This window comes from Leguminivora glycinivorella, chromosome 9, assembly GCF_023078275.1.
Source record: "Leguminivora glycinivorella isolate SPB_JAAS2020 chromosome 9, LegGlyc_1.1, whole genome shotgun sequence".
NCBI classification, from domain to species: Eukaryota; Metazoa; Arthropoda; class Insecta; order Lepidoptera; family Tortricidae; genus Leguminivora; species Leguminivora glycinivorella.
Genome location: NC_062979.1, coordinates 2,675,281 through 2,696,879, shown reverse-complemented (window position 1 = coordinate 2,696,879; position 21,599 = coordinate 2,675,281). Strand labels below are relative to the sequence as shown.

At 42.4% G+C, this 21,599-nt stretch overlaps 1 protein-coding gene across 2 annotated transcripts; it reads right to left on the bottom strand.

The window, feature by feature from the left end:
- Nucleotides 1-105: 105 nt before the first annotated feature.
- On the bottom strand, nucleotides 106-21,595 carry LOC125229767 (kinesin-like protein KIF20B). 2 transcript variants are annotated; one of them, XM_048134705.1, is made up of 15 exons: nucleotides 21,489-21,577; nucleotides 21,153-21,401; nucleotides 20,496-20,750; nucleotides 19,656-19,784; nucleotides 18,243-18,359; nucleotides 17,197-17,347; nucleotides 16,276-16,465; nucleotides 15,905-16,053; nucleotides 15,200-15,341; nucleotides 14,593-14,749; nucleotides 11,992-12,081; nucleotides 11,495-11,530; nucleotides 11,038-11,122; nucleotides 7,284-9,513; nucleotides 106-853 (listed from the first exon to the last, which is right to left on the bottom strand). In XM_048134705.1, the coding sequence occupies exons 1-15, from the start codon at nucleotides 21,528-21,530 to the stop codon at nucleotides 688-690; spliced, it is 4,188 nt and encodes a 1,395-aa protein (XP_047990662.1). In that variant the 5' UTR covers nucleotides 21,531-21,577; the 3' UTR covers nucleotides 106-687. The 2 variants fall into 2 exon arrangements, with proteins under 2 accessions (XP_047990662.1, XP_047990661.1); XM_048134704.1 differs by having other exon boundaries at nucleotides 21,153-21,595.
- Nucleotides 21,596-21,599: the final 4 nt, after the last annotated feature.

The window sequence follows — 21,599 nt, the reverse complement described above, 5'->3', positions numbered from 1 at the left end:
GCGAGATAGATGACACGTCTTTGTCTAATTGTATTAATGACATAAGGACAGGTAGTCTATCTCGCGGCGACATACTCCCGCGGCCATCATGTGCTAGGCCTGCAGCAAGGAAATTAATTTTAGTAAAGCTCTTCTTGCGTGTCTGCGTCGCGTGTATAGTTTATGAAAAACCCATGAGCATAATAAATTAAACATGTAACTTTAAGGTTTTCTGATTCTTTTATAGTTGCATTTCGTATTTAAATAAATTGTAAGTAAACGTATAAAGACGCAAATGATTACAAAAATAACTAAACTAAAATCCATTTTGTTTCACTATGGCACTTAAAACTTGCGGTAGAAATTAGTGAGTTTCGATCTTCAGCTGACAATATATGGTCTCCGCATAGCTTTTCTTGGTTTAACGTTGATTTGTCTTAAAGCGTTCGTCAAACTGTGTCGTCTGGGAAGTTTGAAAGCGAACCGCCGCGCTCCGGTAGACCGGCACGTCAATCAGCCTGTTAAACGATTTGTCGCTCGTTCCATTTTTGAAAACTTCACGTTGTGGCGGCGAACAGCTTTTATCGATTTTAAAATGACACGCGTCTCGTGTCATCCGCACAGAAACGGTTAAGTCGGGGCGTGTATGTTGCGTTTAACACAGTAGCAAAGGTAATGATAATCTCTAAGATAGTTTATAGTTGTAGATCAGTTGAGCCGCCGCCGGGTCCTGGTGGCGCGGTGGTAGGAGGGACGCGGCACGCGCACGCGCAGCGCGTCGGCGTCGGCGTCGTCGGCGCTGTCGCCGGCGGGCGGAGACTCGTCCAGCGGCTCCGCGCGCGGCGTGAACAGCTTGCGGCGGCTGCGGGTCACACTGGAATAACAAAACTTCTTTAATTAATACTTTCGTGACATTTTCAAGAATTTCAGAGTAACATGATACCAATTCGACAATTATACGGATTTCCCTACATCTCTAGTTTTAGTTTTACATTCGTATAAAACGATACTAAATCTTCTGGGCGAGCTCACAACATCATAGGCCACGTCTTTGCCTTTGGCTAGTCTGTGGCCAAGAGTAAGCCCATTTTTGATAATAATAAAAAAAAGTCTGAACAGAACAATTCTTACGAATTAATTTAAACCGGTCCAGTCTCCTCATAATGCTCTAGGACCAAAAGGTAGTTTGCAAATAATTAAAAATATAAAAATTTTACCTTCCAATAAAATTGTTATTATTTTGCCTGGTATATCCGAGGTCTTATATAGAGAGAGTACGTCGTAGACGTCGCATCGGACCGATAGATGGCGCCATCGTTCGTTGTAAGTCGCTCCGGCGTCACACCGCCGCGATGTTGGTAGTCCCGTTTTCCCCACCTGCAACATAAGGCTCCTACGCGCCCCGACCCGCCACCAGCCACCCTCATTGTTGAGGAGAAGTGCCGACGGTATATTAAGCCTACCAGGAAGGCATCACTCAGACCTCGGATATACCAGGCAAAATAATAACAATTTTATTGGAAGGTAAAATTTTTATATTATTTGTGCCGTTTGTATATCCGAGGTCTTATATAGAGACCTGCATAGCATTATTATCTCCTGGTGGCGAGTCGATCCGCGCTGGCGCGCAAGCCTTTGGTAGCCCTATTGGCATAGCATAGAAGAATAAGTGAATCGAGGTTGTTGAACCGATTTGACAGCAATGTATCAGTCGAAATCAATCCTTCGATCCGCGAATATCTCGGTGCCAGAAATGGCGCGCCTAAAGAGATTTTCGTGATGACGTTTAGCTTTAGTCAACGAATAGTTAGAGAAATGACATTATTAGTTACATTCGGGTTGGAAGGTCGAGGCTGCTTTCATAAGTTAAATAACCAACTAAATATTCTAAACTAATCAATGAACTAAATACCACTACAGATTCTAGATAATTATTCACTATTACAAATCTGCTTTCTTTTATATTTCATAAAATGGTAGCACATGGTACGAACGGCAGTACGAAGTTCCCGCAATAGACATAAACTAACATGGCCCCATGCCTAGTCGTTTACGTGAAAGGGATAGCATATCACATTGTTAACTCGGTAAAGAGGGATGGACGCGCCTCGGCGCCGCTCAGCACAACCATATTGACCAGTATAAATGAACTCCGCGGACAATAAACAATATTCAACAAAATAATTAATTTGACTTAACTGTGGAATGTTGTTCCATCTTTTTTACATGTAGAAGTGTTAGAAGACTTGCCACACCACTTTATGCTGTAAGAGACCATTGTTTGCAACCAAAATTGATTATTTAAGATTTTTCCCGAGCGGACACGGACACTGTTAGCGGGTCGTATACTTGGGCGCTACTGATCGGTGTCGCACGCGTTCAAACTTTTATAAACCTGATTTGTCGTATGCTTGGTGACCGCGAGTCGCCCTGTAAGGGCCATCTTGTTGTATTGATCTGTGCTTGAACAAGATACAAAAACCTTAGATACACTTTTATTATTAACAGACACGTTATTTTATCAGGTTATTATAAACCCAATTTCAGACACAAAGTGTGGAAATTAACTGTAAAAGTAGTGTAACTATCTGTACTGTAGCAGGGTAACGTAATTGATACTGCTTTTGTCAACCCTTCGTAAAAATTATCTAAATCAATATTAGCTTTGATATGACTATTTAAAGTCCAACGTCTTACGTCCATATCAAACACAGAAAAAGGTCATCACTCACGCGCCCGAGGGCTATTTGTTACGATACTGGTATTTTCGATCAGACTATTTCGCGTCAAGCGAGCGCGGTTACAAGCGAGACTCCTGAACTCTGAACTCTTTTTAGTGAGGGCATTTGAGGATACTGATCGCTCGGTAAAACTAGCCTAGAAGATGAAAAGTACGAGCGCTGTCGATTGCTACTACACTGGACGGAGGTATCAGTCGATTTCTTCAAGTCAGTCATTGACTCTTAGGGTAATCCATTACCTAATCCAAAACCCGATGCGACGGATTTCTACTTCGTGCAATGAAGGTCGACAGTGTAGACTGAGAGGTGACGTCCGTGTCGCATCGCTGGTGGTTGCTGAACACGTCGTGGTAGCAGGTCAAGGGGTGAATTAAAACACCGCCACACATGCGCGCTTTGAGAGCGTAGGCGGAGCGCAATAATGGCGGTGCACCGCACAAACGCTGGCGTTGCGCCCAGTGGGCACTAGCGGGAACCAACGATTGCGAGCGCAACGCGCGCGGGACGCGAGCGGAATGCGCGCGCATTCAGCGCGCTGATAGCGTAGCGTTAGCGAAGCGGAATGCGCTTTATGTGTGGCGGAGGCTTAATACGTACCGTTGTACGGCGTAATGCAGGGCTCTCGCAGACGAAGAGGTACGATGACGGGCGAAGCAGAAGAAGGCGAGGTCACCGAAGGTCACTTACTTGGCTCCCAGGGGGTGCATACTGACCTCGTACGACAGTCTGTTGGAGTCAGCAGTTACTGTCGTAGTTACTCGTAACAGAAGAGATGTAGTCCTGCCATCGTACAGCATAACATAACATACAACCGAACTGTACATAGCATATAGTGCTATGCGAACCTTAATCCGGCTGCATGTCACTTCAGTCGCCAGCGCCACCGCCTGTTGAAGATTATTTTCCATCGGAAGAGCTTTACTTTGTACAATATTCCGATTATTGAAGGTCTTATCGGACTGCAAATGCAAGCAAAACAGGAGCGATTGGCCTACAGCTATCGGCAGCTGTACGAGGTAATGCTGGAAACCAACCTCCCTCTGTAGACTACGAAAGTTGTGAAATTGATGAAATCAGGTTCTACGATCGAATCAAGCACTATATTAATTCAGTATAGTCGAGCCAGATGATAACTACTGAAGTCCTTCTGAGTTCCTGGCCCCTTTCGCTTTGAGCTGGAATCTCAAGTTCACTAAGGCGAAGCGGGTTTATTTTTCCCAATTTGTTTATTAGAGGCTCGGCGAATAAGTTAATCTCTCGAATGGACAGGGGGCGCCACAAGCCTCCGGGAAATCGTAGTGTACTTGGAACCCCCGCGGCCAGATTACCGATCGGTTTTGGTGTCCGCCCGGTAAACAGACGCACGCTCAAGATGCAGCACGCTGGCTCGAATTCAGATCTGGACATTCTGAAAGTTTTTTTTTTTTTTTTTTTTTTTTTTTTTTTTTTTAATTCCGCAAACCTTTACGATGTCTTTGACCTACACAATGAGCGACGTACAGGAATCACAGGGTCGTCTCGCGAGGCGCCTCTCCGATTAGATAGCTCGCGAACATCGTCAGGACACCCTCGCAGCAGTGCGGCTCCTCGTCCGGTTATTGACGTCTTACCTCGTTCAACTATGGGTGGCCAAGCCACGTTAGGACGTAGCATCTTTAGAATTTATCTGTTCTCACTTCGGCGACGGAGGAGTCATTGGTCAAAATAGAGTGTAAATACTGTCGAAGTACTTCACGGGAACTGGAAAGAGAAGAGTGGATACCATAGTGTACGGGATGTCAGCTGATAGCGGCGCCCGGCGTCACATTGGAGGGCAGTATCAGCCTGGTCAGCAACAGAGTCTGCAACGATACCGTAGCAGACGGAGCCCGGATATGGTCGTGGCACCATTGTAGGGGAAGACAGTGCTCGCGGTGAGCGTGACATCTTAGGCGCGACGGGCGTTATAAGCGTGGCGGCTAGCAGTACCAAGGGACCACATCAGCAATCTTACCAGGTTGTCACTGCAGCAGACGATGTTACGTTCGGCGGTGAGATTGAGACGGCCGTCGTCAGCTCGAAAGGCGTCTTCGATGCCCCTGTCGCGTCACGCAGTATCGTGCTCGGTGGCCCTCTTGAGGTCGCCGCCGTCAGCGCGGGAGGCACCGGCGCCAGCATCAGCGTGTCGGCCGACGACACCGGTGGAAAACTTCAAGTAGCTTGCGGCGATGTCACGGCAGACGCAGCAGAAGGATTGCGACGCCTGTGCAGCGGTTAACAGTATTACGCTCCGCATCACCACTGAGGCTTGTCACGGCAGACGAACGCTCTGCATCACCATCGAGGCGCCAGCATAAGCGTGGCGGCCAGCGATACTGGTGGACAGCTTCAGCAGGGTCGCGGCGTTTTCACGGCAGATGAGCGCGCTGCATCACCATCGAGGCGCCAGCATAAGCGTGGCGGCCAGCGATACTGGTGGACAGCTTCAGCAGGATCGCGGCGTTGTCACGGCAGATGAGCTCGCTGCATCACCATCGAGGCGCCAGCATAAGCGTGGCGGCCAGCGATACTGGTGGACAGCTACAGCAGGATCGCGGCGTTGTCAGGGCTGACGCACGCTCTGCATTACCATCGAGGCGCCAGCATAACCGTGGCGGCCAGCGATACTGGTGGACAGTCAGCAGGATCGGGGGGCAGAAGGTGGCCGCGCTGGTAGCCTGCATATTGACGACAGATCACTAGCGGCGCGGCGCTCGCGTCGGGGCAGCAGCAGACATACTTACAGCGTCGCACGCGACGCCTATGCGGCGGCCACAACGTTGTTCGGCGGCACCGCAGAGATGGTCGTTAACGAGGAGGCAACTTCTACGCAACCTCGGCGGCGCCGACGCGGCGGACAACACTGCCGCGGTCAGTGGCGCTATCGCAGCGCTACAGTAAGTTCCGGCGCCGACACGTGGCTTGGGGCCTCCGCACCGAATCGGAAACCGAACATGTTCTTTCTAAAATAATATGAATCTGCTCACCCATTCGTCGGAGAAATTCAAACCTCCTTGGAGCGCGGTATTCCTGCACCGCGCCCGCCGCCGCCGCCGCCGCCGCCGCCGCCGCAGCCCGCAGGTCGCGCAGCACGCGGTCGCGAAGCACGTGGTCCCCGGAGCACGAACTTACCTACGTTACCGCTTATATTCTCGCGCGAAACTTTTAATACGCGGATAACACTTCCTACTTTAGTCTCGGAAATGCGAATAGTTTAAAAAGAAAACTGATTAACGGTAACGATTTTATTTAAAGTCACACACAGGTCGAACGCGATTAATTAACATTATTTTTACCTTTTTTTCCCCAACGTTTCGGCCAGGTTGCACTGGCCGTGGTCGCGGAAGACTGACGTCCCAGCAAAGTGTCACCGGAGATGTAAACAACACAAAACTACCCGATATTAATTTATATAAATGTTCGGGGTAGACAAATAAATATAATCTACCCGCTTTTAGTTATTGTTTATTTCCCACCGCACGACACACAGCACTCACAACATCCGCGCACTGGTCCGAAGATAGATCTTTTGGTTTGAACATTTGAATCACTGGTCCCCATGTTGGCGATAATCTATACCCGTCTTCCCTGTTTAAGTTTTTAGGATATTTTTTAATTTCGATCGCCTCCCTCACAATCCGGGGATAATAGTGTCGCTCGGTGGAAAGAACTTTGGGTTTGTGTAGCTCAATCCAGTGATTCGTTTCCGCAGTAAGCAAGTGCTCGGCGATTGCAGATTTGTGTATATGGCGATTTTTAACTGCTAACGTTGGGAAAAAAGGTAAAAATAATGTTAATTAATCGCGTTCGACCTGTGTGTGACTTTAAATATGTGTACAAAGCGCGAGAACTTAAAGTGTTATATTGGTAACGATTTTTGCAGCATGGAACTTTCTTACAAAAAAGTGGGTAGAATCATAAAGCACCGCTCGTTCATTTCTATCGTGAGAACCCCGAAAGACGAATAATGATCGCTAGCGAGGCATAATATATCTCATTATTCAAGACGAACGAGCGTAAATTAAAAGGGAAGAAAGAATTGACGGTGAAAATTGAAATTGAAAAATTTCATAATTCCGAAACGTTATAAGCCACTTTTTAAATAAAAACACGAATAACTCTGGTTTGACCAGGAGTAACAAGGAAATAGAAACTAAAAGATTAATTTCGAGACACCATGCTGTAAAAATGTTCGAACGGAATACGCGACAACCGGTCACTTCGGCGTTCGACGAAACAATGAGGGTGGCTGGTGGCGGGTCGGGGCGCGTAGGAGCCTTATGTTGCAGGTGGGGAAAACGGGACTACCAACATCGCGGCGGTGTGACGCCGGAGCGACTTACAACGAACGATGGCGCCATCTATCGGTCCGATGCGACGTCTACGACGACTACGACGTACTCTCTCTATATAAGACCTCGGATATACAAACGGCACAAATAATACAAGTTACAATTGTTCATATGTACTGAACAACATCGAACTATACACGTGCGATAAATTTCGTCAAAATATGACTATATACTATATTTTATGTCAACTAACCTTTTGGACGGACAACTCTGCACCCCCATTAACGGCGGCTGATTCTCACTCTCACTCTTTTCCGGCGATGGAATATCATTCACCACCTTCACCGGCGCCGGCAACCCCAGTGTCACATCAGAAAACTCCTGCTGCAAGTTCACTATATCCTTTAACTTCACTTCGTCTTCTACTTCATCCAGTTTATTCTTTCTTCTCAGTCGTAAGGATTTCTTTGCCGTCCTTGGCGCGCATTTCTCTGTATGCTCAATCGATTCATCTTTGTCTGTTTTACTTGTATCTTGGGCTTTGTGGCGGAGGTTATATTTAACCTTTGTTTCAGGCTCTTGGTTATTATTGTCATTAACATTTTTAACGGTCTCTTGGTTAATTTCAGAATTATTATTGTCAGTAATATCATCTTTAACTGTTTCCTTAATATTGACATTCTTTACATTGTCTTCAAATGTTACTTCTTTGTTTAAATTGGATCTTTCCGAGGTTCTTTCGATTTTATCAGTCTGTTTTATATTTGTAGAATCCAAAGATTTATCAGAAATAAGAAGATCGAATTCAGTTGCTCTCGGCACTGTTATATCTTTGTAAATATTCTCGAAAGCATCAATAGTATTTTCTCCTGCTATCGTTTGATTTGAACTAGTAATGTCATTCAATGAACTGATCTCATGTGTTAGTTCTTCAGGTTTTGTTTCTTTTGTGGTGTCTTTATTAACACTTTCTATTTTTTCCACAATAATTTCTTCTTGTTTAATTTCGGTTAAAATGTCATGCTTTACGTCCTTGTCAGGAATATTCTTAGTAGATATTATTTCATCTCCAGTGGACTGGACACCTAAAACGTTTTCATTTGTCTTTGTATCTTCGTTATTAGCTGGAGCATGATTTCTCTCATTGCTAAGATCTTTTTCAACAGATTCTTTAATTGTTTCTGATTCAATTGCAATTTGAACATCTTCAACTTCTGATTTGATTTCCATTTCAACGGAATCCATAACAACTTTACCGCTCAGCGAATGCTTTTCTACGTCTGAATTTTTTTCTTTGCTATCCATGCAAACTTTTTCAACTGATTTTCGCATCTCCTCCACACTAATTTTATCCATAGGTACATCTTCTATGATTTCTGATTTTATTATCATTTCAGTTGCATTCTTCACAGCTTCTGCTTTTGAATCTTTTTCTTGATTATCAAGGGAAACTTTTTCAATAGACTTTCGCGTCTCTTCTACTCTTTTCAGTAGGGTTTCTGTAATTGCGCACGGTGAATCGGCGCCTTCAAAGGGATCTATAGAATCATGCATTTTCTTTAGTATTTTATTTTTATACAAAGGAGGTAGCTCAGTTGTCACTGTTATACTCTCGCGCATAATTTTGTTGATAGTACTCGGTTTATAGTTTTCTGGGATTTCATCCTGAACTATGGATGGAGACCGCAGAACATCTTGTTTCTTTATTAAATCTTTCACCTTGGATATTTGATTAGGAGTTGGTTGCTCATCGTCAAAATAAGGCTTCTTGTCTTTCTTCCTCAGACTCATGCTCATAGAGTTCTTGGCAGTCCCATCACCAAAATATTTAAACGCAGAGTTTTCGTTCATTTCCTTTTCTAACATTTCAAACTGAGTAAGCGAGCTATCAGTCAAAACTGTACCTATAGCAAACTTTTTAATTTTATCAATCTGTGTTTCAATAGTTTTACTTGGTTTCACAACATCACCAATAATACTGAAATCTTTCAGATCATCGTCATCTCTTAGAGAAACACTTATATCTGCAATGTGTCCCGAGTCTTGTACTGAATCTTGTTTCTCATTTAAACTTACACTGGAACTACTAACAAAATACGTTTCCCTAGCACTATGTTTGTCAACATCAGAGTTAGCCTTTTTGACTGTAGCAGGGCAATCCATAGACTGATTGTACGTGTCATTAGACGCATCATAAGTTTCATCAGCTTCAGTTATAGTAGCATCTTTCTTACTAACGTCGTACGTGGCATCAGCCATACTTTCGTCTCTGACCGTGTCATGTGTCCTGTCCAAGTTGTCAAAGGTAGTGTTTCTGGTGTTGTTGAGGGTACTTTGCCGCACGAGTCTTGAGCGGTTGATTTCCTCTTTCTTGAAAGTCGGTTCGAGACTCTCGTTGCAAGGATCATCTGCTTCTTCGTCCTCACTATCGTCTTCACTGTCTGTGAGCTGTATCGCGTCGTCTTGGTCGTCGGATGATTTTTCTATAAAACAAAAAAAAAGAATTTTTAGAAATTTTACAATTTATGTTACAGCAAAGTAGCCTGCTCTTGTGTAAGACTTAGTAATAAATAGGTCATCGCGTACCATCTTAGAATGTCAGGCTTCGACTCGTAAATCTTTACCACTACATATGAACCCCGTGTGGTGACAGGTTAAGAATTTCACCACCCTCTTTGACTTTGGGATATGAGTTAAATTGTGGCGTAGGCGAGAGGCTGGCAACCTGTCACTGCAATGTCACAATTTGGATTTCTTTCAGCCCCTTTTTGCCAAGAGTGGCACTGAAACTTAGTAGTTCATGTGCTGTGCTTACCCCTTTATGGGGTACAGGCGTGATTATATGTATGTACATATGAAATTACAATTTGTAGTAGATACAACACATTCCTCGTTATTGAATATGTTTGTGTAATCTTTTATTTATAATATAGGAGGCAAACACGCAAGTGGAGGGCCTAATGGTAATTGATTACCGCCACAGGAATTAATAGTATAGGGATTTGTGCGGTTCCGGCCTTAAAGGAATGGAGTGGACCAAAGAGGATCGAGTATTATAGAGTTACTGTCGAAGTAAAATAGTGTAATCACAGTGCACAGACTGCCATCTCTTGTGTTAAAATGTCAAATATGAATATTAATTAGCGCCATCTAGCTGAGCGTCCCCCAAAGGTGTAACGCCATTTAGGCCGCCGTACCTTTTTCTGTATGACTCAGTACCATACAGAAAAAGGTACGGTGGCCTACGTACGTTTTCTTCTTAGACTTTATCTGTCTAGATGGAGTTATATAATATATGAGGAGTGTCTTTTCAAAAGGGCTTATTTCCACTTTGAACTTTTTTTGGGAAATCGAGAAAAACATAATTCCACGGTATTTATTTTGAAATTAATATTTAATTTGCAAAATTGTAATATTGTAAGTTGACGTTAATGCTATGATTACATCAAACGTAACATGTGTACTTAAATAAATATTTAATTACCATATGTTTTTGAGAATTAAGCACTTTTGATGCGAACTTTTGGGAATTAAGCCCTTTTGTTGTGGCCTTGTAGCGTAAATGTTATTATTTTAAAATAGTTGTATTTTATTTTTGGATTTTGTATTCAGTTAGTTGATATCAATGTTGTTGTTCTACATACATTGGTTTATCCACATAAATAATCATTACACATTCTTCAAAATTTGTTCTAAACTTTGATGTTACTCTTTTTTTTAAAGATCAAGGCGAGACTTTTTGAGCTTTAATCTCAAAACAACACGTAATTTTCTATACTAAGAAAAACTGCATTCATAGTTTAAAAAAAAGAAAAAATGGAAATAAGCCCTTTTGAAAAGACACTCCTCATATGTGTTGCTTAACTTCAAACCTGGGTAAATCCATTCTGTTTTAAGGTTGAATATATAAAAAATATAATATGAACTGAAAGATAATCAACCTTGTAGCAGAATGGATTTACCCAGTTTTGAAGTTAAGCGACACATATGTCTTTGCTAATACCCACCGTCTCTTTCTTCAATACACGCCCTGAGATGCAGCATTTCCTCCTTCATTCGCGCCTGCGCTAGTCGCTCTGCGTTTAATTCCTCCTGTAACAATGGAGCATATATTATTTGTTTTTTATCATGCAGAAACGTCTGCGAGTGAAACTACATATTTTTAAAATAAACGCCACCCTAAGACGGAACTGTGAGAATTGAGAGAAGGCATGGATAAATTCGCACACATCCAGCAGGCCTCCGTGGCTCAGTTGGTGAGAGAGACGGCTCCGGCAAAGCCGTTGGTTGCAGGTTCGAATCCCGCCGGAGGTGTGAATTTTCCCTTTAATTAAAAAAAATGCAACTATATTTGATGAGGGAATATTATATTGTAATATGTATGAAATGCTATGTGATTTTTTTAACATCACTATATTATTTCTCATCAAGTTTTATAAAGCTATATAAGAAATAAATGGTTACCTCCAATAATGCTATTTGCTTCATAAGCTGCATGACCTGTAAATTAAAAAAAAAGTTGAAAACAATTCTCCGTTTTTAAAGCTTTTGTGTTTATTGACTTATTGTCAAAATCAGCTTAGTAGTTTAACACTTTCATAACGAAGAACCCGCCTGGCGGGCATTAGTTAACTTTGCTCTGATACCTGGGAACCCGTTAGGCGGGTTCTCGCCATACAAGCGGTCGGTTACGTTATAAATTACGACCGGTTTTGGACGTAGTACGCCATTTTTCGTCTGGTAATGAATGTGTTAATGAAACACACTGAAATAGCAACAGTTGATTGAAAGAGGTACAAGTGACAGCTGTGTACTGTCAACCAATTGGAACCCTAGGCCACTGTAGAACTATGTCACAGTGACGTTATAAATCAGATTGTAAGAAATCTCTTACTGCTTGTCATTTTGACATGGTTGTAGAGTGGCCTAGGGTTCCAATTGGTTGACTGTTCAGATGTTACCTTATTTTGTAAAGCCCTTGACGGCGTCCCTTCCTCCGCGACTACGTGTTTGGCGAGACGCGCCTCGTGCTCTTCGCGTAACTCCGCTATCTGACAATTGATATACAAATTATAGAGTGGATTATACAATTTAATACAGCATGGCTCAAAATACGTATTTAGAATCCCCAACAAATCTGTACTAGCTATAAAGGTCTGTGGCGAGTGTGGCGGCTTCTCTCTCCGTCGATATAGAGTCACAATATTCTCACAGATGTTAGTAGACATCAACCATTTTAGAGATGGCCAAGAGACTGTACAATACACTGGCATTTTATCCTCTTCATCATCGAGTGCTCTTTTATTCGAGATGTACTGACTATGGCAATTTTGTGGATGATTATCTACTATTATTTTTTTCATTATCAATAGGGAATATGCATACATTAATAAAAATAGATATAACATCAAAAATATAAACTAAGAAACTAGAAAAAAATAATTAAAACCACTATCACTTTACGGGCAATTTAAACGCGGCCATTTTGGCGCGCCCGAGTGGGAGCGAGAAAAGAATAACTCTTTCTCGTTCCCACTTACAGATGTCAAGTGTGACATGACGTCACGTTGCGTTTTGAGAATTTGTGCGGGAATATAAAGGAAAGCCGCTTTTTAAAAATTTCATTTCACTATTAATTATGATAAATTTCAAAAGTACTTAGCAAATACATAGGGTTACAAATAGAAAAAAAAACAATCTTTTTTTAGAATTATGAAAAAAAATCGAGCACCATTGTTTTTTTTCTAAATATGGTTTTTTTTTCAGATGAACAAATAATTCGACAATAACGGTTTTTCGTGAGTTGTAACGTGTTTCAATAACACAGAACACCCCACTAGAAGCCAAATGCAAGCGATATTGTTCGAGACGCAAATCACCAATCCTTGCGGGGTGAGGCGGGCGCGCACGGTGCTGCCATTGGTCGTTTCAAATAATGGCGCGCCTTTATGATTAGCAGTAGGGATGGGAATGGGACATGTCTATTATAGACAATGGTACCGGTACCAGTACTGTGGTGAATTTGTTTTGCAACAAATTATAATATTATAATTAAATTATAATAAGGCCTAGTTACCCTTCGGGTTGGAAGGTCAGATGGCAGTCGCTTTCATAAAACTAGTGCCTACGCCAAATCTGGGTAGTAGTTTCCAAAGCGGACCCCAGGCTCCCATGAGCCGTGGCGATGCCGATGCCGGGATAACGCAAGGAGGATGATAATTGTGATAGCATCTCAATAAAAATCATTCTAGTAACTAATAACTAAACTGTGCATTTTTACTTACGTTTTCTAAGTTAAATAACCAACTAAATATTCTAAACTAATCAATGAACTAAATACCACTACAGACTCTACAGATTCTAGATAATTATTCACTATTACAAATCTGCTTTCTTTTATATTTCATAAAATGGTAGCACATGGTACGAACGGCAGTACGAAGTTCCCGCAACAGACATAAACTAACATGGCCCCATGCCTAGTCGTTTACGTGAAAGGGATAGCATATCACATTGTTAACTCGGTAAAGAGGGATGGACGCGCCTCGGCGCCGCTCAGCACAACCATATTGACCAGTATAAATGAACTCCGCGGACAATAAACAATATTCAACAAAATAATTAATTTGACTTAACTGTGGAATGTTGTTCCATCTTTTTTACATGTAGAAGTGTTAGAAGACTTGCCACACCACTTTATGCTGTAAGAGACCATTGTTTGCAACCAAAATTGATTATTTAAGATTTTTTCCCGAGCGGACACGGACACTGTTAGCGGGTCGTATACTTGGGCGCTACTGATCGGTGTCGCACGCGTTCAAACTTTTATAAACCTGATTTGTCGTATGCTTGGTGACCGCGAGTCGCCCTGTAAGGGCCATCTTGTTGTATTGATCTGTGTTCAATAACAATAACGTACATTTTGATTCGATTAACATTCAGACTTCAGTATACAACTTTTATTGGGGAATCCCCGATGCGTCGTGAAGCGTGGAGAGGCGCTGGTGTTGCCAACAGTAAATAGTGATAACTACCAACTACAGATTTCGTAAATGTTACTATAAGACCAGAAATTAAAGTTATCTGATTAAATTCGTTTAATAGTTAACATTAAGTCTAAAAAACCGTAGAAAAGTATTAACTGCTTTGCAAATTTTGAGATTTCGTACTTTAGAAAAAAAACATACTCCAGAAAAAAAAACTGTTTTTATCACGTTTTTTCAAGCCAGAAAAAAAAAACCGTATTTTTGCAACCCTAAACATACATACATACAATCACGCCTGTATCCCATGAAGGCAGAGCACATGAAACTACTCAAGCTTCAGTGCCACTCTTGGCAAATAAGGGGTTGACAGAAAACGAAACTGTGACAATGCAGTGACAGGTTGCCAGCCTCTCGCCTACGCCACAATTTAACCCATATCCCACAGTTGCCTTCTACGACACCCATGGGAAGAAAGGGGGTGGTGAAATTCTTAACCCGTCACCACACGGGCATTAGTAAACGTATGCTTTTTAGCAATAAAGATTACAAATAGAAATATTTTGGCACTATCCTTACCTCAGCGTTATGTCTCTCCTCAAGACTCCGCAGCTGCGACTTATAGTACTGCTCCGTGATGTCTTTAGCTTCCTCCACCAATTCCTTAACGGTGACTGCGTTTTCTTGCTGCTGCTCCTCCATGTCTGCCATCAACTTCCGGTTTAGGGACTCCGCTCTGGAAACACAGAATCAGATCAGAAAAAAACTTATTTAAACGAGCTAGCCAATCCGGGACCACGGTATGTACAGTTGACTACAAAGAGATGTATCCATTTTTTCACCTTATTGCATTGTAATAAGGTGAAAAAGTGGATACATCTCTTTGTAGTCGACTGTACAGCGAGGACCGGGATTCAACTATTTAGTTTCAAATTGTAAAAAAATATACACAGTTACACACCTCGGACACTGGCGATGAAATATATGAAAGAGGAGCGTTTCTAGCACACAGTCTAAGCTCGTGTAGGTGTAGCGTACGTCGACTGGTCGCGTTTTTGACAGGCGGTAACTGTGAGGTAACCGAGAGCGGGTGGGCGGCAGTTTCAGTGGGGAGTGGGAGTGGCCTTACTGTACGATAGTACTCTTTATTATACTGTGGTTCTAGTGAATAAAAATAATTACTTACTGCACTAATTCATAGTGTAGTCTCTCATTTTCTGCTCTGAGCCTGGTGACCTCGGTGCTACTCGCGATGGTGGTGTCTTGAATCGTAGAACAAGTAGTGCTCTCTAGTGTCGATATTGACTCCGCTATAGTGTTGTTCACCTCTGAAAAATCAAATAATAAACTTGAAAATTGTCAATTTTATATTATTATCAGACTTCGAATACAATGAGCAAAGTTCATTATGTTGGTAGAAGTGTTCAAAAAAGGAACCATTCAAATACTATGTGGAGGCGGAAGGTATTTTATTTGGTTATTTTCGATGACGTGGGTAGTTATGTTATCCATCCATCCATCGTAGTTATTTACTTTTTTAAATAAATGGCAACCCTAAGTGCGTTTTCACATTATCCGATCCGATATCGGACGTCGGAAGGATTTCAAAGGTAAAAATCAAAGATGGCGGCTTAAATGTATGGGATATCGGTCCTACATCCGCTATCGGATCGGATAATGTGAAAACGCATATAGCCTGGAGGGGGCAGTGAGAGCTTACCATCACTACAATCACATATAGCGAGACTACAGCACATGCCGGGTTTCATGATACTCTTATCGTATTCTAATGCTAGGCTGAGTGTCACAACCATCTGAACCATGACACCGTCATTATCATGATAACATACAAGCCTAATCTAGCTCGGGTAAGAGAATATCATGAACTTACGTATGTCCCTAGCGACAGCAGCTAACTGTAGTACATGTCTCGTTTCGTGCGCGTACTCTGGCGCTGGATTTAAAGTCACCACCATGCTCACTGCCTCGCCGCGGGTACCCGAGAGACCCGTGCCTAGGAGACGGGTTAACTTCGATTCCCTGAAAAAAAAAAACATAAGTTTAGCAAAAAATTGTTTACTAAAAGTTCCGTAATTTTTTAAATCAATGATATTTCATTCATTTTCATATATAATTTTGTCGGAGTGAATTAATTTGCGAATGAGGAGAGTCTTAATTTTTGCTAATGAAATGATGTAAAAGAACCGTTTCTTTTCACGTTGATGGCGCGGGATTCTTGCAGATAGCATGTCTCTACGTTACCTGTAGGGCACTAGGTCCTGTTTGCTAGTCTGCTTCCTCCGCAGTGTGTGTAGACACCTCTCCAGCACATGTAGGGAGGAGTTGATGGCGCGGGACTCCTGCATGCGCGCGCCGGTGTTGCGCGTGCGTCGCGCGCGCTCGCTGCCCGCCAAGTCGCAGAGGCGGACGTGAGAAGCGCGAACACCGGTTTCTGGAGAGAGAATTACACATTTGATTGCATATTAATGACTTGCATTAATAAAGTACCTAAAATGCATTGCTTAAAGCTCTTAAAAACTACTACATAAATCAGTACAGTACAACCACAAATTTAAAATTTTGAAAAAACCCCCGACCGCGACATAGTAGACCTATTTTTATAAAACATAGCTAAGATCACTCCCGACTAACTCGGCTTTCAGACAAAAAAAAACTAAATCTAAATCGGTTCATCCGTTCGGGAGCTACGATGCCACAGACAGACAGACACACACACACACGGACAGACAAACAGACAGGCAGACACGTCAAACTTATAACACCCCGTCGTTTTTGCGTTGGGGGTTAACAAAACACAGAAAATAACAGTCAATCGAACAACATTCCAGTTGCCAACATCCCCAAGACGCTCGCTGCATTCCTGTGTTTGACAACCTCTGCACCAGGAACGACCCGGAGCGGGGATCGAGCCCTATCTCCCGCAAGCGAATCCTGAGCTCCAAAAAGAAGGACAGGAGTACGTAAATGTCTAAAATATTTGCGATCTATAATAAAAAGTGATTAATTTGCGCTCAAAGGCATGCTCATGAAATAAATCAACGTAATATTCCCGATACGTAGATCCCGATCTACACAGGCGGTCTGTCCGCGGGAGAAGATGGCCGCAAAACGTTTAACACAAACCTATCAGATTCGCTCAACATTTTTTTTTTTTCAACTTACCAGTCTCAGTGAGCATAGTGATAGTAAATATGCAATGTGACCGCGAGCTCTGTGCATGAACGCCCGTAGCATGTACTTGCAGGTTGTGTTTCCCGGCCGCCATCACGTCATATGCTTCCTCGCCTGTACGGACGAAGGCTTGCGTTGCACCCTATAAAATGATGGAGCTTGCTTGTTTTATTAGATTACGAAATTTTTCATTAATAGACCGTCAACCAAATCTTGTCACTAGAAAAAGGCGGCAAATTTGAAAAATCGCGGGCTAGCAACACTAATAGTTTTGAAAATCGGTGGAAATTCGCGTGTCATTTGTATCTTATCTGTGGAAATCTCTAACCTACCAAAAAGAGAAATGACTAGCACATATCCGTCCCTTTTTAATACATTATCTAATTCGTAAGGAAGGAGGGAGCCCTTGAAAAAAAAAATATCTGTGGCTGTTCGACGTACATTGCTGGTTTTTGTTCGTTTCATAGGGATACCATACTTTAGTTTGATGTACATTGCTACTGCCAAAATTTGGTTGACAGGCTATAGTTCAAACATTTAACTGTAGATATATTTAAGACTAGCGTTTGCTCGCGTTAAATGCGAAAATTGCGAAATGCCTCATTTTAGGGAAGTGGAGGGATTAGAAAGAGACAAAAAGTAGCCCTATGTCACTCTCCATCCCTTCTATCTCCACTATCTCCACTTAAAAAATCCCGTCAAGTCGTCGCTCCGTTTTGCCGTGAAAGACGGATAAACAAACAGACACGCACACTTTCCCATTTATAATATTAGTATGGATATATTCAAGTAGGCACTTGAATAAATCTCAATCATCATCCTAGCTCCTTGCGTTATCCCTGCATTCGCCACGGCTCATGGGAGCCTGGGGTCCACTTTGGCAACTCATCTCAAGATTTGGCGTAGACACTAATTTTACGAAAGCGTTTTCGTACGAGCCGGGGTTCGAAACCCGCAACCTTCGGATTGAAAGTCGCACGCTCATACTTCTAGGTCTCCAGCGTTTCACAAATCGCAATAAAAAAAAAGAAAATAACCTTAACATAAACATTGCCAGAAGGATCTTCGCGAATACGTAATTTGGAGGATGCAGTGCGATCCGTGGTCACCAGCAAGTCGTATATCGCTTCGTTGTATATCTCTACGAATGACACCTGAAAAATTGGCATACTCATAAATAAATGTTAAAAATTTCCTTCTTTGCTTGTCTATAAATAAAAATAAAAAGGATGAGGAGCCGCTCAGTTGATAAAAACGCGTTTCACCAAAGGCAGCGGAAAAACACGTCTGCACAGACTGAACCGCTTTGCGCCACGACATACCTAGTGGGGAGATCCATTCCTTGTTTATTAGGTGGGTGAGGTACCTTATAAGATCAAGGAAAATAGTTTATTCAATCAATTAAAAGTTAATACAATAAATCCTTAATTACTAACAATTACACATAAATCTATTACCAACTAAATAAATTTAAAATTACAAAAAATACTAGGAATAACCTAACCTACTTACTAACTAAATCCACTCCGAGTCCCTCCCGCCGCAAAGGAGCCCAACACGCTCGCCGCGTTGCCACGTTGAACCGCGATGGATAACCTTTGCAACAGGAACGACCCGGAGCGAGGGTCGTGACCACGCTCGCACAACCTCCCGCCCAATTCCCCAATAAAAGCTTTGGCCTCTGCGCACCAGCAGCCAGTGGTCTCCACGGCAAGAGGAACAAACACATAGTTTGAGAGGACCGCGTACTTTTCCCGCTTTCGAGCCGCCGCCGCTTCAGCCGCCGCCCCCGCCGAACGTACGGTGCGGCTAATGTGGGAAGCAGCAAAAGTGCTGACGCACGTAGCGTCCCACAACAGGCACCTGCCCCTCTCCCACGGGACCAAAGTCAACCCGTCGGGCCTCTTCCCTTCCTTCCTTCCTTATAAGATTGGTTAATCAAGTTTAGTTTGAACACATCTCAGACGCTGGCGATCAAATATATGAAAGAGGCGCATTCCTAGGACACAGTCTAATCTCGTGTAGGTGAACGCGTACTATGCTTGTATTGAGTGAAATATGACAGGTCGACTGTTCGCATTTTTGACAGGCGGTAACTGTGAGGTAACCGAGAGGGGGTGGGCGGTACTTTCAGCCGGGAGCGGGAGTGGCCATACTGTACGATAGTACTCTTTAAAAAATAAAAATGCTTTATTTCAATTAATCGCGCGCATCCGCGCGGACGGTCACGCGCGCGGTCGACAGTAAAACCAGCCTTGGATCATAGTGGTAGTCTCTTTTTTTTTTATGAAGACCTTAAAAAAATAAGTAAAGTCTCTTGATGAAGACCTTAAGAAAATATTTCCTTTCTTAACTGTAGTTACATCTTGCACCCAGGGATTATGCCCTTTATATGTTTCCAGTTCCCACACCTTTATGTTCTGTTGGCGTACAAAATCTTTAAAACTCACCCAAACATAATGTTTAGTTCTCTTGCTGAGATCAACAGTGCTCCTGCTCATATCACTGACAAGCCTTGTGCTCATGCGACGGTATTTCTCGCGGAGCGGCGCTGACAAGTGTTTCAGGTTGCGAACCCACTGGAACACAGATTTACAATACCATTTTGATGTAAACACAAAAAATTATGCCCTTTAAAAAAAATTGGACCAGCCTTTTTTTTCCATAGCCACAATCAGCAACAGAGACTTCATGCGCGGATCCAGGGGGGGGGGGGGGTCATGGGGGTCATGGGGAGCCTAGGTTGGTGTAGACCACGTGACCCCTCCCTGAGGCCTGGGCCTTTATTGACCCCCTGAAAGCTGGATCCTGAGAGACTTTCAATGTCACCAAATATAATCTGCATATCTTATATATCTGTTTTACTGTTATTTATTTTCTTTTTTGAGTATTTGATGCCAACTGTAATTTAAGTAGGTTGGATTAGTATCCAGTAGGAATAGTGATGAATAATGTCTTAGCTTAGTAGGTAAGCTAAGAATGCCTTGAAATGTACATCACAACAACTTACAAGTTAGCCTGTGAAATCTTAATTTATACCCCAATAATCATATTGCCCTTGTCAAATAACTAAGTCAGTGCACCTTGCATTAGGGTAGTTCCGAAAGTCGTCTAATTTCGAAAGTCGCATAAAAATCACCATTATTTCCATCATATCAAGATGCCCCTTTCGAAATTACCTGAGCATTTCTGTCATTCGGAATTACCTAATGCACCTTATCCAGTAATTAGAAAAAAGTTTAATTTATTTTGAAACAGCATCAATATAAGCAAAAGAATTATAAAAGTACCTGCAGCTCATACTCCTGCTCAGCTACAGTAAGCTTATTAGCTCGGATCTCTCCCGGCCGATACAACGGCATCTGTGCAGCCTCCACAACCTTGAATACGTACTCCAGTGACCGGGGCACCAGCCCTGGGGCCTTGACAGTGCCCATGAGTGTGTACGTCTTCCCTGATCCTGAGGCTCCATATGTGAGGAGAGTGAAACTGTGACCGTCCGGGAGTCTACGGAGATTGTCCTTTACTACATGCTCGAATATTTCCTGTAGATGCATAATAGGTTTTCATAAACATAAACAACAATAAGTCATGATATAAGTCCTTCCTAACAATCCTATTAGAATGAGTTTGTTTATTTATTTAAATATTACCATAAACAGGTTTGTCCAGTTAAGATCTGTGGGCTTGTTTATGACTTATAATATATAAAATAAAATAGCCTTTTATTTCTTGCTTTGAAAATGTTTAACAATTTATATAGTTTTTTTTTATATCTTTTTAATATCTTGCAAGAACCCCGTCTTCGCAGGTGAAGGCCTGTTGTTGGTATTTATGACTTACTGATGTCATTAAATTTAGATCTATTAAAAAAAACAAAGTAAATAGAGAATTAACTTCTACAGGAAAATTAATCAAAATAAAAATAAACAAACAAAAATACTGACTTTCTGATTGGCATCCGGTCCAAATATATGTGAGAAACTGTACATTTTGCACACATTGTGCTGTGTGCGGCGCCCGTGACCAGCGGTCGCCGTGTCCACCGACGTGATCAGGCACTGGTCCGACCGGACCTCGTACAAACTGCTAGGCACATTGGACGGCTTCAGCCTCAAGTACACTTGCACCAATTCCGGACCCTCCTCCTCTATCGAATCATCCTCTTCAAACAACTCCAACAAATTCGTACCTTTCTGAGGACGAGGACGCATAAAAGGATTCAAAATTAAAGGAGGCCGAGGCTCAATAAACGATGGTATATCGCGCTCACGGTTACTCACATCACTTGAATATCTCTGATCAATTGTGTTACGGTTATCCATTTTATTTATTTCAAAATAACATCGCAAGAAATAGAATTAACAAATTTGTTTTCACCTCGATGTTCGTTT